Source organism: Hyaena hyaena, unplaced genomic scaffold (genome assembly GCF_003009895.1).
Source record: "Hyaena hyaena isolate Hyena2069 unplaced genomic scaffold, ASM300989v1 scaffold_289, whole genome shotgun sequence".
In the NCBI taxonomy this organism is placed as follows: Eukaryota; Metazoa; Chordata; class Mammalia; order Carnivora; family Hyaenidae; genus Hyaena; species Hyaena hyaena.
The window spans coordinates 186,846-205,693 of NW_024080920.1; the positions used below are offsets into that span (position 1 = coordinate 186,846).

At 45.3% G+C, this 18,848-nt stretch overlaps 1 protein-coding gene across 1 annotated transcript; it reads left to right on the forward strand.

Moving 5' to 3' along the window:
- Positions 1 to 14,096: 14,096 nt before the first annotated feature.
- On the forward strand, positions 14,097 to 15,876 carry CCL19 (C-C motif chemokine ligand 19). Its single transcript, XM_039247070.1, has 4 exons — positions 14,097 to 14,308; positions 15,072 to 15,198; positions 15,423 to 15,516; positions 15,605 to 15,876. Exons 1-4 carry the CDS (start codon positions 14,248 to 14,250, stop codon positions 15,623 to 15,625), a joined length of 303 nt encoding a protein of 100 aa, XP_039103001.1. The 5' UTR covers positions 14,097 to 14,247; the 3' UTR covers positions 15,626 to 15,876.
- Positions 15,877 to 18,848: the final 2,972 nt, after the last annotated feature.

Here is an 18,848-nt window from a genome sequence, read left to right on the forward strand (position 1 = left end):
AGTATACCTGTGTTCAACAGGGAGACAATGGCTTCTACTAGAAAGAAGAAGAGAAAAAGAAGTAAAAGAAAAGAAGTAAAAAATTCTAAAGACCGATCATCCCCCAAATTTACAAAATCATCATTCCCCCAATCATGAAAACTCACTGTAATCCCTGGAATCCAGATATTTCCTTTAACACTAAAGCACTAAAACATTTCATTGTTTTAAAACCAGATCTATTGCTTTAAAACTATCTGCTAACAATAAATTATCCTCAGGGCCATCCAGAAAATTACTAATACCATATTTTTAAATGATTTTGTCACTATCTCTCCCATGAAGTAACACATACACACTTATGAAATGGTGGGCCAGCTCCTTCTTCTCAGTGTTGCCTCGGAATCCAAAGCCTCCCACTTCCCCTGATCCTTCTCTGTGAATCCTTTAAGGGCCACTTGATACAAATGTAAGGGATGGTCAGGGCTAGCAAGACCTCCCAGAATTACAGCTACTAAAAACATCTTAACCTCAGTCATATGATTCTGAAACTAACTGCTAGCTAAGCAACCAGATTTCTTAACCACGTCTCTCACAATACTTGGGCCACACTCTGGCTGGCCACTATTTCATTCTTTCCTCATCAATCCAGCCTTTAGAGGGACGTGATCACCAATGACAGATTCTTTCTTTTGATGCATTCCTTTTTTTTTTTTAATTTTTTTTAATGTTTTATTTATTTCTAGGAGAGAGAGAGAGAGAGAGAGAGACAGCGTGAGCAGGGGAGGGTCAGAGAGAGAGGGAGACACAGAATCAGAAAACAGGCTCCAGGCTCTGAGCTGGCAGTCAGCACAGAGCCTGACGCGGGGCTCGAACCCACGAACCGCGAGATCATTACCTAAGCAAAAGTCGGATGCTTAACCAACTAAGCCACCCAGGCGCCCCTTGATGCATTCCTTTTAAAAATTAAAAACGGAACAATATAGGGCTACCAGCACAGCACCACTAACACACTTGGTGTCTGTGCCTTGCATTAGGGCACAGGAAGGTCAGAGGAACTGGGTCCATACTTGCTATTTATGAAGCTCAAAATTAATTTGTTTCCTAGCTTTAATCATTTACCTGTGAAAATTCCTTCAGCTTCATTGGCCTCTTTTGTGAAGTTCTTTTTCTTTCCCACACCCAGGTGCTATTTTTCCTTGTATTTTGGGTCAAAATGACACTGTGTTGTTTTGTTAAATTCATCAATGCTTCTATCCTTTGGCATCAGTCTTGACCAATGAGTTACCATTTTCATAAATGCCAAAGTTGCCATGCCTATTTTTCTAATACTTATATTTGTAATTCTTCTATTGGTGTCTACAGTTTCCCCTACAATGTGTTAGCTATGCCAAGAAACTGAAGACTGTTTTCTTCAGGACATCTCTTTCTCTGTGGTGGCAAACCAAAACACCCCAGGGAAACTCTGATACCATGTTCTTGAAGACTTTTGCTTTAGCGCTATGGATTGTGGTCGTAATAAATTTCAATCTAATATTAAGAGAACCAAATTCCACTATTGATCACCTGCGCAGCCAGAGCCAATTTAGGTTCAGGTGCCGCCACCAGCACCACCACCCTGTGAAACTCCACGTGGCTGTGATAGCGTCATTGCCTCATTCCACCACCAGGAGGCAGCATCGTCGCCGCGGTCCTTGGTCGGCTACAGGCAAACAGCAGATTTGTGGGCTGAATTTTCTGTTTTCATTTCCTTTATCTTTCTGGGACCAGAAAATTATTTTTTTTTATTGCTTGTCCTCAAATGTGTCTCATGATAGGTCAGAGGTCTGGCGTTTTCCTGTGTCCAATGACTAATAGGACAAATTCCTCTTCCGCTCATGTCCATGTTAAAGACCTTCATCCTCTGGCACTGAGCCTCACGCGCACAGTTAGGCTCTCAATAAACTTTCATTGAATAGAGAAACTCTTTTTTTAGGGTTGGCACTGTAATTATGTGGTGTAAGGAATCAATCGGGTGCAGGTTATTCTGTGAAGGGAGTGCCGAAGGTGATGTTAACTTCCTTTAGCCTTTAAGGCAAACATTTCGTCTTCTCTGTTAGGTGCCTTGGACTCACTATGTTGGAGTGGGAGTGAGGGATATAAATATTTGTAGACAAACACGCACGGGCTGCCTACGAGCTGAGTACTGGCGAGTTCAGGAGTCTGAGTGGCAGGAATTTGGGGGAAGGGCCGTTGTTCTAAATCTGAGGTAATGGCCGCCCAGGGGGCTTGGGAGACCCACTGTGGTATCAGGCCCCTGCGGGTGTGGTCCCACTTACAACCCAAGTCTCCCCTCCGTGCATCCGGCCCGCTCTCTGGGACCCCGGGCCTGGAGGCCCACTGGTGCCTGGAGGGAGGAAAGCATTTCGAGAAGCCGAACTTGGCCCAGGGACTTTGGGCCCAATGCCCTTCCGGGTTTCTATGAGGAGCCCACTTGGTCAGGGCCTTACCCGCACCTGCTAGAGCACCCCCAGCCAGCCACAGTGTCCCTACACTCCTCGGCCAGAGCCACGCCCTCCTCGAGAGCCTCCCTTCCCAGGCTGGAGTGCCCTCTGCAAGCCTGGCAGAGGAGACACACAGCCACATACACCACTAACTATGCGGGGTCGGTGTGGGATGGGCACCTCAGTTACACACACACACATACACACACACACACACACACACACACAACGGCACATCAGTCAACCACAGGTCCAAGGACACAGCTTAGGATACACACATCCATTCATTCAACAACAATAAGCATCTAGTTGAGGTCCTCTCCCCACAATCATTAACTCCCCTACCATGGACTTGGTTGATTTCCCAGGACCAGCTGCTCCCTTCCCTGCCCCAATAGCTAAGGCTCACTATCCAAGATCTGTGATTCCTGAGGCATGGATATGGTCAGACCAGGAAGCATGAAGACTGTGGGCTCCTTGGAGGAGTGTGGGTATAGGCTGGAACAAGCTGCCCTGAGCTGTAAGGAGATTTATTCAGGGCTCAAACTTGGCTGGGAAGTGGGTAAACTAGGTGAAGCACGTGGCCCACTTAGGATTCTGTGTATGTGGTCAGAAACTGTTTCATATCCACCTCCTTGGCATCCAATCCCCCACTTCCACCTTCAGTGGATCGTCTAAACCAAAGGCGAGGGAGTGGGTGCTTAAGCCTTCCACCCATGGACTCTGTGTCCTTTCCCTTTTAGCCATGATATTGGTTACCATCATAATGCCCTCACAGACCTCTCCTTCCCTGATTCCTCTTCATATCCCTGATCTATCAATGCTGGGGAGCTTCAGGACTTGGAACATGAACATCTTCTACCTACACTCACTCCCTTGGAGATCTCAATGTCTTATGGCCTTACATACCATCCGTATGCTCCCAAATCTTCAGCTAAAATCTCTCCCCTGAACTTCAGACTCACATTACCAGCTGCCTACTTAACATCTCCACTTTTATATCCAAAATGCTGCTTCATCCTAACAAGTCAAACCAGGCCTCTCATCTTCCCACACACTCACTCCTCTGAAGTCATCCACATCTTGGTAAATGCAACTCCATCCATCACATTGTTCAAGCCAAAAATATTGCAGTATTCTTGCCTCTTCTTTCTCTCACATCCTATGCTGAATCCCTCAGCAAAGCCCATGACTTTACCTTTAAAATATTTCCAGAATCTAACTACTTCTCACTAACGCCCAGTAACATCATGTCCTCCTTAATTATTGCAAGAGCCTCTGACCTAGTCTCTCTGCTTCCATTCTTGCACTATTTTGGTCTATTCTCCATCCGTCAGCCAGGAGACTTTAAAACATATCAGATCATGTCAAACCTCCATTTAAAACCCTCCAATCGTTCCCTTAATGGAGGACCATGGGGGAGAAGAAGGGGGGAAATAGTGGGGGAGAGGGAGAGAGGCAAACCATGACAGACTCTTGAATGCTGAGAACAAACTGAGGACTGATGGGTGTGGGGGGGAGGGGGGAGATGGGCGTGGAGGAGGGCACTTGTGGAGAGCACTGGGTGTTATATGGAAACCAACTTGACAATAAACTATTTGTTAAAAAAAAAAAAGTTTAAAAAAAAATAAAATAAAATAAAACCCTCCAATTGTTCCCCATCTTACTCAGAATAAAACATAAACCCTGCAGTGGCCTACAAAGCCTTACATTATTTGGCCCTATTAATATATGACTGTATCACCTACTACTACTCTTTGCTCACTTCCCTCCCATAACATTGGCCTCCTTTCTATTCCTCAAACACACTCTCACCTCAAAATCTTCACACTTGCTACTTTCTTTACCTGGAACATCTTCCCCAGATCTCTGCATGATTCTCTCCCTCACTTTCTTCACATCAGCTTTCTGTTCCAATGTTGTCACCAAAGTTTTCCCCAACTACCCTCCCTAATACTCCCTATCCCTCTGGCCTTGTTTATTTTTCTTCATAGCATTTACTGTCCTCTAGTACTACATATTTTTCTTGTTTGCTTATAGCCTGTCTCCTTCATTAGAATACAAACTCTGCAAGAGCAGAAACGTCCATCTATTTTGTTTACTGCCGTATCCCAGTGCCAAGAACAGTGTCTGGAACATAGGGTCTCTCAATAAATATTTATTGAATGAATGTGTTACAAATCCCTTGTTTATTATTATTTTGTTATTTCACTCTTTCCTGCTGATTCTCAGGATCTTTCCCAACAGGCATTCTAGGCAGACAGTAATGAAATTTAATTGAACCCTATTATGCCCCCTCTGCACTATACTCTTATATCATTCAGGATCTTGGCGGGAAACAAATGGCATGCCCAAAAAGGTTTAATGGAAAAAAATTTTAGTGAAGGAACCGTTCACGAAGGTGAGGGCAGGGTTGTTGTAGGCAGCCACTGTATGTGAATTGGTATACCTTCAAACCTCAGGCTGTCTCTGCTTCCCGACAATGTTGACATTTAATGTACTGCCTGAAATTCTGCCCGCTGAGAGGACTTCCCTTCACCACTGTCTTTCAGGGCCACCTTTGAATGTAAGCAGCTGTCTACTTCTGACTGATGCCAGCATACCTTAGAGACCCATCTAAACATCAAGACCATGCATTTTCTCCCTCTGTTAACTGTAGAAAACTTCTCCATGAAGGCATAAGTGTGATCAGAAGAAGAAACAATACAAGTAGAAATCTGAGCCGCTTACCCATGCTTTTACTCTTGCCTTCTGAAATTTCTAAGGCCTGATCTCGTATGTACAATGGCCATTTAACAATGGAATGCTGCTGTGCACTTCCAACTATATAATTTGCTATAGATAACACCCTTAGACCACATTGTCACTGGGTGAACTGGAGTCTGAGTGTTCACTCAGGCCCAGTGGCAATTCAGGAACTGCTTTTCAAATAGAAAATTATCGTTAGCAGAAGAGGTGTGGCCTTACTTCAGCATCCTAAGGGTCTTTGCTGTAATTCTCCTACTGAGGCTCTTAAAGCACCCTTTTCTGCCACAAAAAAAATCTGAAGTTCATGGATTTGTGAGTCATAAGGCCCAGATAGCAGTGCAAGTTTCCTGAACCTGGACCTGCTGCTGAGCCCTTCCTTGCTCTGGGCCTCATTCAAAACCATCAGCTTTATACCATATCTAGTAAATATTTTTGCAGCAGTACACCTAAATATGGCATATGTTGCCCCCAAAATCTAAACTTCCCTTTAAGTATTGTGTCTCTTTCTTTATGGCGAAGGTGCAACACACCACAGACCACCCTTTTTCAGCTTCTCTCCACCCACAATAGCCTAGAAACTTCACCTATGTGGTAGGATCCTGAATTTTCGTAAGATTTCTTTCTCTCTCTCTGGCCTCTATGGGTCTTAACTACTGCATTTTGGGGGATTGCTATTTCTTGTGCACCAGAGGCAATAAGCATAATGTCAACAGTTGATACTCTATGGGATGTCAAGAGTATCTTATGACAAAAAGCAGGAATGCTGATACATCCCTGCGGTAAGACAGTGATGGTGTAGTCCTGTCATTCCAATGGAAAAGAAACTGATTTCAGGGCGCCTGGGTGGTTAAGTTGGTTAAGCGTCTGACTTTGGCTCAGGTCATGATCTCACAGTTTGTGGGCTTAAGCCCCATGTTGGGCACTGTGCTGACAGCTCAGAGCTTGAAGCCTGCTTTGGATTCTCTGTCTCCCTCTCTCTGCCCCTGCTCACTCTCTCTCTTTCTGTCTCTCAAAAATAAATAAATAGTAAAAAAATTTCTTAAGAAACTGATTTCAATGGTCTTTAATTGACTGGTATAGGAAAAAAGGCATGCGCTAGATTATTAGCTATAATATGCTGTGCCAAGGGCTATGACATCTCTTAGGTCTTTGAAGTGCTCTAATATACGCAATTTCTCTAGGAATGTAGCATTACTTGAAGTTTACTATTGTAGCAGGAAATGTGGTAGGGCAGGTATAGTTCAAAGGACTTCTACTTGGTCTTTCCTACTACAATTTTCCTTACTCCATGGTCAGAGAAGCAGTGTGTAGGTTTGGATAATTACTAAGTATACCTATTCCCACTATACATTCTGAACCTAGGGAAATAAGGTGGACAGAGGGTTAGAGACCCTCTGTGAGACAGACCTGGATTAAGATCCTTCTGTAACTTGGCCTCTATAAATTCTCACTCCAATTGGCAGACCACAGTGGGATTTTGGATCTCCAAGACTAGCATTAACATGAGACAGTAGGCGTGCCTGGGTGGCTTACTCGGTTAAGCATCCAACTTCAGCTAAGGGCATGATCTCATGGTTCGTGGGTTCGAGCCCTGCGTTGGGCTCTGTGCTGACAGCTAGCTCAGAGCCTGGAGCCTATTTCAGATTCTGTGTCTCCCTCTCTCTCTGACCCTCCCCTGCTCACACTGTCTCTCTCTCTCTCTCTCTCAGAAATAAATAAAACATTTTTAAAAAATGAGACAGTATCTAATAATATCCCAAAGGTGTAAGTATGTCCTATTCCACATTCAGACTCACCCTAGCAAATGACTACAGATCTCTCTATAGAGAAGGCTTAGAGCAGTGATTCTCAAATTTTAGCATATATCAGAATCACAAGAAAGGCTTGTTAAAGCACAGATTGATGAACAATTTGCAGAGTTTTTGATCCAGTGAAGTTGGGGCTGAGCCCAATAATTTGCATTTCTGGCAAGTTCTTACGTGATGCAGATGCTCTTGGTCCAGGGACCACACTTTGAGTACTAACTACAAGAAATATTTATAGAATCCACCTGTGAAAAAGACTCAAGACCTCCTACCTGCAACTTGATCAAAGGGCTTTGGGTTAAGGAAACTGACTTAAGTAGAGGAACTAGGCAAAAGATTGTAAATCCCCAGTACAATTCGTATCAAATTTTTGCCCACCAGGTCTAGATGTTTTCACTGACACTGGTCAAGTAGCACATCTGTAAGCTGTCCATCTGTTTCATTCCTAGGAATGCTATGATCAATTAGCTAGCACCACAGATCCCTGTGGGCAAAGCACACAAATTACCAACTTGTTCCTACAGTTTATATGTGATTTCATTTACCTTACTGTTCATGATTAGGTGTCAACATCTGGCCTCTACCACTCAAGGATTCCATTATTCCCCTTGAAATAAGATTGTCCAGTCCCAAAAAGGGATCTTCTATCCTCATCTCTTGCCTACTAAGGAAGCCAATACAGTGCTTTTCAAAGAAGTTACTGTTCCCCTCATTAATGCTTTCCTTGTTCCCTGGAGAAGGAAGTATCTTTTGGAGCCCTTCAGAGGTGTACAGTTAGTGGCTGTACATAACAAGTGCACTCCAACATTCCCATCTCTCTAATTTTGCACTCCTTCCTCTACTTTGCTCCTCAAAGTATAGTCTATGGACCAGTAGCATCAGCATCACTTAGAAGTTTGTTAGAAACATAGAAATGCAACATCTTGGGGGTGCCTGGGTGGCTCAGTCAGTTAAGCATCCAACTTCGGGTTAAGTCATGACCTCATGGTCTATGAGTTCGAGTCCTGCATTGGGCTCACTGCTATCAGCTCAGAACCCACTTCGGATCCTCAGTCACCCTCTTTCCACCTCTCCCCTGCTTGTGTGTGCACTCTCTTTCTCCCTCTCTCAAAAATGAAAATAAAATAAAAAAAAAATGCAGCATCTTGAGTTTCACCCCAGACCCACTTAATCAGAATCTGTTTAATAAGACTCCCATGTGAATCACGGGCACATCTCAACTTCATTGATCTAAGGCCAGTGTTGAGTCCACACTTCCAGTAACCAACCCAGCAGACTATTAATATCACTTCCAGGTGCTAAGCTAATACAGTTCTTGGGTGAGGGCACCCTTATCAACAAATTTGTCCTCACTGGTCCCCAAGATTCTCCCAATACAGTTACAAGTTCCTGCAACCCCATCAGCATACATACTGTTGTTCTTAAAGCACATCCTTTTTTTTTCTTCTTTTTTTTAAAAAAAAATTTTTTTTTTTATTTATTTCTAGGAAAGAGAGAGAGAGAGACAGAGTGAGCAGGGGAGGGTCAGAGAGAAAGGGAGATACAGACTCTGAAATAGGCTCCAGGCTCCGAGCTGACAGCACAGAGCCCGACGCGGGGCTCAAACCCACGAACCGTGAGATGATGACCTAAGCAAAGTCGGACGCTTAACCGACTAAGCCACCCAGGCGCCCCTTAAAGCACACCCTATACATAGTCTCCCGTAGGCCTGGAGACTATGAGGAGTTGTCAGGCTAAGTCTTGAAGAGAAAATGCATGCCGTAGGAGTTACTAAAAACATCTTTAATGGGGGGCGCCTAGGTGGCTCAGTCGGTTAAGTGTCCCACTTTAGCTCAGGTCATGATCTCACAGTTCATGGGTTCGAGCCCCGCATCGAGTTCTGTGTTGACAGCTCAGAGCCTGGAGCTGCTTTCAGATTCTCTGTCTCCCTCTCTCTGCCCCTCCCCCTGTCTCAAAAATAAATAAAACAAAATAAATTTTTTAAAAAAATCTTTAATGGAAGGAAAGGCCAGGTCACTCAAGGTTTGCAGGAGGAAGAGTGTTCTACCAGCAAGAAAGTTTCAGGGGATTTGAAGATACAAAATTATCAGTTTTAGGAGCACTTGGCTGGCTCAGTTGGTAGAGCACACAACTCTTGATCTCAAGGTTGTAAGTTCGAGCCCCGTGTTGGGCATAGAGATTACGTTAAAAAAACTTTTTTTTTAATTAGGGGCACCTGGGTGGCTCAGTCAATTAAGTGTCTGACTTTTTTTTTTTTTTTAAGTGTCTGACTCTTGATCTCAGCATCATGAATTCAAGCTCTGCATTAGGCTCTGTGCTGAGCATGAAGCTTACTTAAAGAAATATAAAAATATTTAAAAAAAAAAAAAACATTGTCAGCTCTGTTCATCTCTGTCAAACATCCTCATCACAAGTCTCAGAATCCTACTCCTTTCCAACAGCACCCTTATTCTAGCATCAAGGGGTATGGTGGGGTTGTGCATTTACCTGGTGTGTTACAACTTTACAACCCATACAGTCAGGTCTTGGACTTGATCCTCAGCCACATCTGCCATGTGATCACATAAAATAAAGTTTTCTTAAGAATTCCATAGAGTTTATCTGGATCTCCACCCATCTTTTGAGTTAGAAGTTCATGTTATCTTTTCATCCATTTTTTTTAATGTTTTATTTATTTCTAGGAGAGAGAGAGAGAGAGCGTGAGCAGAGGAGGGTCAGAGAGAGAGGGAGTCACAGACTGAAACAGGCTTCAGGCTCTGAGCTGGCAGTCAGCACAGAGCCGGACGCGGGGCCCGAACCCTCGAACCGCTAGACCATGACCTAAGCGAAAGTCGGACGCTTAACCGACTAAGCCACCCAGGCGCCCCACTTTTCATCCATTTTTTAAAATGTTTATTTATTTATTTGGTGGCAGTGGGGTACAAGAGTAGAGGAGGGGCAGAGAAAGAGGGAGAGAGAGAATCCCTAACTCAGGGCTAAATCTCACAAACTGTGATATCATGACCTGAGCCCAAATGAAGAATTGGATGCTCAAGCCACCTTTTTTTTTCAAATGTTATTTTGCTAGCATTATCAAAAACAGGCAGCCCATTCAACAATATATGTAATCACTATTCGAAGTCCCATTCATGGCCATAGTAATTAGGTACCTCAGTCATTTTTATCTCCTAATGCCTTCCCCTCCACCAACATTACAACCCTATGTTTCACTGGTGGTAATCCAAGTGACTGTGATGCTTCTTCATGTTCCAGATTACTTAGTGTCTTCTTTACCCATGTAAAGAGATTATCTATGCACTCATCAAATATATGATTAGCCCAATCCTAGAATCCCATTGTGGGAATCTATTTCCTTGAATCTCTTCTGGTACCATTTGCTGTATCAGTCAGGATCCTGGCAGGTGGCACACTCAAAAAAATTTAACAAGAAAAATTTTAATAAAGGAGCTATTTAAGTGGTAAGGTCAGATTAAGAAAACAACATGGGACAGTGAGGCACCCAGGGTTTAGCAACAGTGGGAAACCATTACTATACCAAAGCCTCAAGGGGCAAGAAGAGGAAAGAATGTTTTGGGAGCCTTACAGAGAGACCCATAGAGAGGAGGCAGCCCCAAAGGATCTATAACTAGAGATTAATGGTTCTCAGACTTCAGCATGTATCAGCCACCTACAGGGTGTGTTAAAATACAGATTTTTTTCCAGTAGGTCTGGAATAGAACTTGAGAATTTGCATTTATAACAAGCCCCCAGGTGATGCTGTTGCTGATGTCTGAAGACCACTCTTTGAGAACAACTACCAGAAAGAAAATTATTGACTGCCAGGACTGCACCAAAATGAGGGATCTGGGGAATTAACCTCTCTCTCCTACAACCCCTGATCTCCTGCTCCTGACTCCTGTGGGCCAAACTCGAACAGAAGCTGGAGGGCAATTCAGTCTACACAGATCAGCCTTCCAGAGAACAGAGCAGGGTAGAGAAGAGTGGAGAATGGATGAGGGTGGAACAACAGAACACAATCCAAAACACCATAAGCAGAAGAATGCATAGATCAGTGGAAAATGGATAGACAGATGAACTGACATATATCTAAATGAAAGGATAGATTAATAACAATAGTTAATATTTGATGAGTGTTTATTATGAACCAGCCTCTAAACTAAGGATTTTATTTGGATTACCTCACTTAGTCCTAAGAAGTAGATCTAGCACCATTCCTATTTTACAGATAAGGATATTAAGACAGAGGAGCACCTATAGAGGAACAAATATATGGTCAATTAAGATTTCACAAAGCAGGAAAGATATCCAATGGAAAAAAAGAGTCTCTTCAACAAACGGTGTTTGGAAAATTGGACAGCAACATGCAGAGGAATGAAACTGGACCACTTTCTTACACCATACACAAAAATAAATTCAAAATGGATGAAAGACCTAAATGTAAGACAGTAAACCATCAAAATCCTATAGAGGAACACAGGCAGCAACTTCATTGACTTCAGCCATTGCAGCTTCTTACTAGACACATTGCTGGAGGCAAAAGAAACAAAAGCAAAAACTATTGGGACTTCATCAAGATAAAAAGCTTCTGCACAGCAAAGAAAACAGTCAACAGAACTAAAAGGCAGCCTACAGAATGGAAAAGATATTTGCAAATGACATATCTGTTAAAGGGTTAGTATCTAAATCTATAAAGAACTTATCAAACTCAACACCCAAAAACAAATAATCCAGTTAAGAAATGAGAAGACATGAATAGACATTTTTCCAAGGAAGACATCCAGATGGCTACCAGAAACATTAAAAGATGCTCAGCATCATTCATCATCAGGGAAATATAAATCAAAACCATGATGAGATACCACCTCACACCTGACAGAATGGCTAAAATTAGCAACTCAAGAAACAACAGATGTTGGCCAGGATGTGGAGAAAGGGGAACCATCTTACACTGCTGGTAGGAATGCAAACTGGTTCAGCCACTCTGGAAAACCGTATGAAGATTCCTTAAAAAACTAAAAATAGAACTACTCTATGATCCAGCGATTGCACTACTAGATATTTACCCAAAGGATACAAAAATACAGATTTGAAGGGGTACGTGCACCCTAACGTTTATAGCAGCATTATCAACAATAGCCAAACTACGGTAAGAGCTCAAATGTCCATTGACTGATGAATGGATAAAGAAGATGTGAAATATATATACAATAGAATATTACTCAGCCATCAAAAAGAATGAAATCTTGCCATTTGCAATGATGTGGCTGGAACTATTGTATTATGCTAAGCAAAGTAAGTCAATCAGAGAAAGACAAATACTATATGATTTCACTTAAATGTGGAATTTAAAAAACAAAACAGATGAACATATGGGGAGGGGGAGAGAGGGAAACAAACCACAAGAGACTCTTTAACAATAGAGAACAAACTTAGAGTTAATGAAAAGAGGTGAGTAGGGGGATGTGCCAAATGGGTGATGGCTATTAAGGAGGCACTTGTTACGATGAGCACTGGGTGTTATATGTAAGTGATGAATCACTGAATTGTACTCCTGAAACCACCATTACACTATATGTGAACTAACTAGAATTTAAATAAAAATTTGAGAATAAAAAATGAAAATACTGACTTCAAAAAAAAATAAAAGACACAAGAACAGGATAACTTGCACTTGGTGACACAGCTAATAAGTGACAGAATTTGAGTCCCAACCAAAGCATTCTATCTGTAGAGTCTTACCCTTCTGTACTATTCTATGATCAATGAACAATAGGCAGACAGGCAGTGTGGGATAGTGGTAAAGACTGTAAACCTTAGAGCAAAAGACACATAGGTACAAGACACTTACTTGCCATGTGACCTTGTGCTCTGAGCCTCATTTTCTTTACATGTAAAACAATAATAATATGATAATAATTAAAAATACTTCACAGTTTTGTTGGGGAAGCTAGGAAAGTCAAGTCCTTGATTCAGAGCCTAGCACAGAGTAAACAATCAGAAATACTGTTACTATTATTATTACTATTATTATTATTATTGTTACTAATGGATGGAAAGAAAGATAGGTCAGAAAGTTATGAGGGAAACACCTCCCCATCCAAAAGAGGGTCTAAAGCTTGGGTGGGATCGTTGAATGGGTATTACCATATTAATTTCCCTTTTGAGTCCTCTCTTCTCGTCTGTCTCTGGCCTTTCTCATAAAGAGGGGAAACCATTTGTTCCCTGCTCCATCTGTTGATTCCTTGAAATTCGGGGATTGTCTGAGTATGAGCTGACCAGCCCCTCTCATTAAAAATTCCCTCTTGGTTCCCAGGATTGAGAGGAGGGGAAAGATGAAGGGGGCTATGCCAGGCCAGACTCCCTCCAGCTGTTCTGTTGACCCAAGTGTTAAACATATGAGCATGGTAAAAGAGAAAGGGTAGTGCTGGCTGAGCCAGGAAGTTGATTCCCAAAGGCCTGAGATGTGGGATGGATGCTGGCCATCCTCCCAAGGAACATTCTCTTTCAATGCTACTTGTCCCAAGGAAGGGACTGGTTCCCAGATAATGGATGGGCAGGCACTGGGAGGCTACCCCAGGCTCCACAGTTATTCTGAGAGCCCCAGAGAGCCTTCCTCACCACCACCAGCACCAGAGAGACCACCACCAGCACCAGAGAGAATAACCACAGAGACAAGAGTGAGAGGGATAAACCTGGGGAAGGAGATGCAACTCCTTGCTCTGCACCCCACCCCCAATCCTGACTATCACCACTGAAAGCTAGTGCAATGGTTAATGATGCAAATGCCACCAATAAGGCAATAATGGAGAACCTCTATCTGAAGCTGAGATTTCATGGTCCCTTCTCTTGGCCAGACTGAAGATTGCTTAGGTTCTCGGAGATGAAGCCAAAGAAAGCAGAAGAGCGGGGAAGTTACAGAGGCGGGAAGAGGGAGGGCAGGGTCAGGTTCCGTCAGAAAAAGGGGGGCAAAGGGGAATCCGCGGAATGGATGTGGAGGGGAATTTCTGAGCAGGGAAAGTCAAAGTTCCAAGCCATAAATAGGAGACAGTCGCAGCCTCACACAGACTTTCACACTCACATTCCCAGACCCTCTCACACCCCACAAGGACTCCTGTGAGCTTCCTTTTGCTCCCTCCCACTCCCAGCCAACTTTCAGCGTCACACAGACTCACACACACCCAGAGATTCACCCGTGCTCCCGCTCTCTGCCGGTCTGCCTCTGTTCACCCTCCATGGCATCCCCTGCAGCTGTACTACTGGCCCTCAGTCTGCTGATTCTCTGGACCTCTCCTGGTAAGGTTTATGCTAGAGATGGGGGAGGGGGTGTGTAAATGGCAGACTACTTGACCCTGGACGTGAAGGACATTGAGTTAGGTCTGCATATTTGGGTGAACCCAGGGGTTCCCTGAACACTGTGTGTGCCTGTGAGTGTGGGTGTAACTGGGCCCCTGAATTCCAATGTTTGTCTGTCTCTTGGTGTATCCCGGGGCCTATGGCTACCCTTTCCTCTGCAGCCTCTATTTCCTGTTGCCTCAGTTTCCCAGACAGGAGAAAACAGTATATATCTGCTTACAGAAGAATGGGAGACAGGGTTAGTGGTACTTAAAATATTTAACAATTCGTAAGTCCTCTAACTCCAGCCTCCTGCTACCCACCCCCACTCCCCACATCCCTTCCCCAAACCCCAACCCCCATCCCCATGCTGTGAATGGCATCAACTCTTCATTGACGCAGCAGTTGAGAGTCCTGGGAGAGAAGCTGGGATGATCAGTGCAGCAGGAATGCATTTGTGAGGCTCAGGGCAATGGTTGTTTACCAAACAGCTTAGAAGTACGTTAATACATTTAGCAACAACTAGGGCCATATTGGTATATACCAGCTGAATAACAGATTTAGCTGCCTACACACACACACACACACACACACACACACACACACACACACGTGTCATTAATCTCAGTTAGAGCTATCTATGTCCTCCTCTCCTCAGGGTACTTATGCCCTGACACTACCTTTTTTCCTCTATCCCCAACCCCCCCCCCCCCCCCCCCCCCAGCTCTGGGTGGTGCCAACGATGCTGAAGACTGCTGCCTGTCTGTAACCCAGCGCCCCATCCCTGGAAATATCGTGCGAGCGTTTCGCTACCTCCTCATCAAGGATGGCTGTAGAGTGCCTGCTGTCGTGTGAGTTGTAGGGAGGAGCTTGTCTAACCTCTTCTCCCCCATCAGCCATTGGTGATACCCCCCACCATCTTATCTCTCTTCTCCTTGACAAGCCCAACATCTTTAAGCCCCTGAAAATCATTCCCAGATGTGGTCCCCACTTCTTCCTGCCCCTCATACCAGGGCCTACCAGGGAGATGGGTTCCAGGGCTCCATTCTCTCTGATGTCTGACCTCTGGCTCCAGGTTCACCACACTGAGAGGTCACCAGCTATGTGCACCCCCAGACCAGCCCTGGGTGGACCGCATCATCCGGAGACTGCAGAGGAACACTGCAAAGGCAAGCCCAGCCTTCCCCAGCCCTGTATCCTCCCTCAGAGTCCCTGCCCAAGACCCCAGCCCATGACCTTGACTCCTTCCTCCCCTAGAATAAGCGCCACAGCAGTTAACCCATGACGGCCCCAGAGGGAGCCCTGTGTCTGAGTGAAGGGTGATGAATCACTGCAGCCCTGGGGAACCAAGTACCAGAAGGGAGGATCAGACCTCCAGCAACTCTGCACCAGACCTGAACCAGCTGGCACAGGGCCTGCAGTGTCAATGTGAGTGTGAGTGTGAGCAAGTAAGAGTGTGGCAGGAGAACATCTTCTCCTCCACACCCAGACTGCAGTGCTTCTAATAAAGCCCAACTGGTACCCATGGATCTATCTGTGTGTTGTTTGTTGTCTGTCCAAGAGGACCAGGATAAGAAATGGGGAGATGGAATGGCTCCACAACCTAAGCAACCTTCTTGTGGACTCCTACTTAATACCTTGCATTTTTGGGATCAACTCCCACAACAGGGCCCACCTCATGTCTCTTCACAACCCTATGACACTCGAACTTATGTCTGTTCTCTGACTGAACCAAACTGTTTCATGCCTCCCAGTCTTTGCTCTCCAAGGCAAAGTATCCAGGTGTCTCAGGGATCAGATTTCACCAGCGGGGAAGGGTATTATCAAGTATCAAGAACCGGCTCTCATGGCCAGGGGCAGGAAGAGGCCCAGCTCTACTATCTGGGGTGGGGGGGGTAGGGGGGAGGCTGCGATATGTACCCAATCAGCCATTCCCTCTGTCAGGAACACTCCTCTCTCTCATCAGCTCACCTGCCTTCCCATCTGGTTCTTGATGACTCTTTCTCCAGGAAGCCTTCCTTGACTCCAGGCTGGGTTGGATAGCCTCCCTTCCCCCCAAGCCTCCAAGGAGCCCTGCCCCTCTCCCCTTGCAGCACTCATCACACTAAGTTATAACTGACAGTTTGTTTGCCTTCCTAGGTAGGGAGGTCTATTTTGGTTTCCACTGTCTCCCTGCTGTCCAGTACACTGGCACAAGGAAGTCACTCAATAAATATTTGTCTAGAAAATGAATGAATATGTGAGGAAAGGCTCAACATCCAGTAGTGAGTGGCTATCTGTCCATACAGAATCTGACCTTCAGGCCAGTCTTCCTCTCTCACTCAGTCAGGCTGGGCTAGGACCAGCCCTGTCTGAGCAATCCTGAGGCCACACTTCTCTGGTAGTATGAGATAGACAGACCTGGGAGCCAGAAGTCAGTAGGGGAAACAGCCCAGAGGGTGGAATAAGGAGCAGCCAGAGAACTAGGGAGATTCAGCATGGAAGAATCCACCACAAATCTGCAGCCCATGTGGGCACCAGGGCCAAGGTAACACTAAGACCAAGGAGTTACAGAGGAGTCTCCTCTTTGAGAGATGAAAGCCCTGTGACTTTTGGAATATACTATGGGGCTGCTCTGAGAGGAGTGAACCCCTCATGCTTGGGACATCCCCTGGGGAAGCTGCTCTCCAACTATGACCTCTAAGGGACTGTCCCACAGAGAGCAGCAAGTCTGTGACGCTGGGGTTGGATGGTAGCTATGACACTGGACTGAGCATTATCACCTGGAAAGAAGCATCATCATTGTACCAGATATACTTCATCCGGTAACAAAACCAGGCCTGGGCAGGCTGGGAAGGGGAGCAGTGGTGAGGGGATTGTGCCAGCCCCTCCTCACTGAGCTGAGATCATAGCAGCTTCTTCCTCCCCTTTGCTCCCAGAAGTAGGTATTCAAAACCTGAGATATCCCAGGTCTTAGAATCACAAGGAATGGGTGGGATGGGGATAATTTGCAAAAACATCCACTATGGCTGGGAAATTTGGCTGTGATGCCTGAAAGAAATTACTCACTCAATCCACGCACCCATGCATCCATCCATTTAGCTGTCTCTGCATCCATTAGACTGCCATCCATCCATCCACCCATCTACCCATCCATCCATTAAGGCAGTCAACCATGAAGCTCCAGACACCTCTTGGACCCTGTGCACTGCCCTCCAGCAGGCAGAGGACAAACACAGATGTGAGGGGAGCACATTGCCTCAAATCCATCTCAGTTCCCAGTGAAGCCAAGTGGAGGTCAGCCTGCCAGAGAGGCGGACACAAAACCTCCCCCTGGACTCTTGGGGGGAGGGGAGAGAGGAGGGAGCCCTGAGGAAGATGCTGCTATGACAGATCCCTGGAGGCTACCTCCCTGCCACTGCCACTGGGGGGTGGGCGGAGGCAGACAGGAACAAGCCCTGAGCTCAGTGCCCAGCCCCCAATCCTACTTCTGCACTTCATTGAACCACTCCAATCAAGTCCCTTCCTTACTCCCCCTTTCCAAAACCTTAGTCCCCCCATCAGTCAAGTGTATGAGGGGAACTTAATTTTTAAGAGTCCCTCCAAAGATTTGACTCATGAATCTTTAGGTCTCAGGCTAAACCCCCAGCATTCACATAGCCCCCCACCCAAAGTCATACACATTCAGAAATGTCCCTACTTCTTTGGTCCCCAGGGATACACTCTGGGAACAAAGAAGAAGCTGAGATTCAGGAAGAGAGAAAATAATTCAGGAGCTAGTGAAGGAGCTTACCAGACCCTGGAGGCCTGAGGAATGAGGAATTTCAAGGAAGTGTGAAGGGGTGGACACTAGAGTACCACAGGGAGTAGGGATGCAGCCTTCCCCACCCCTTGTCCAGACAATGTCTTCCGTTCCCCAGCCACCAACCCCTGCTGGGCACTCAGTCTTATCCTCTTACCTCCCTACCAGATCCATGAGGGCTTAGCCCAGCAATCGTGACTTGTCCTGCCCCAGTCGAACATTCTCAGCACTGTGACTTTATCTAATCACACCTGTTCCCTGTTTCACTATGATTCATTGACAAGTGTTATGTCATTATCCCAAGTTTTGGCAGGCCAGAAGCCTACCTGACAATGATGAGGCTGCTAGCTTCTCCGAAGGATAGTATGGACTTCTAGCTCCTCAACCAGAAGACAGGGGTCTTACTGCCTGCCTCTAGGTAGACATCTTCCTGTCTAGGGCCCATGGCACCTGATACAGGTTTAAGGTCAGCCGCTGAGTGAAAACCCCCTACTCTGAAGGCCTATGGCCCCAGTGGCCAACATCTCCCTAAAGGGACCTGACATCCCTGCTCAGACAGCTCCCAGCTTCCATCTACACGATGGACAAAAAGCTCTCTGTCCTGTCTAGTGATAGAGTTCCCTGGGAAAGGGATTGGACCTGTTGGTCTCAATTGCCAACATTGCTCTGTTCAGGGGCTGGCACAGAACAAGCCCCTGTACTCTTTTGATTAACAAAAAA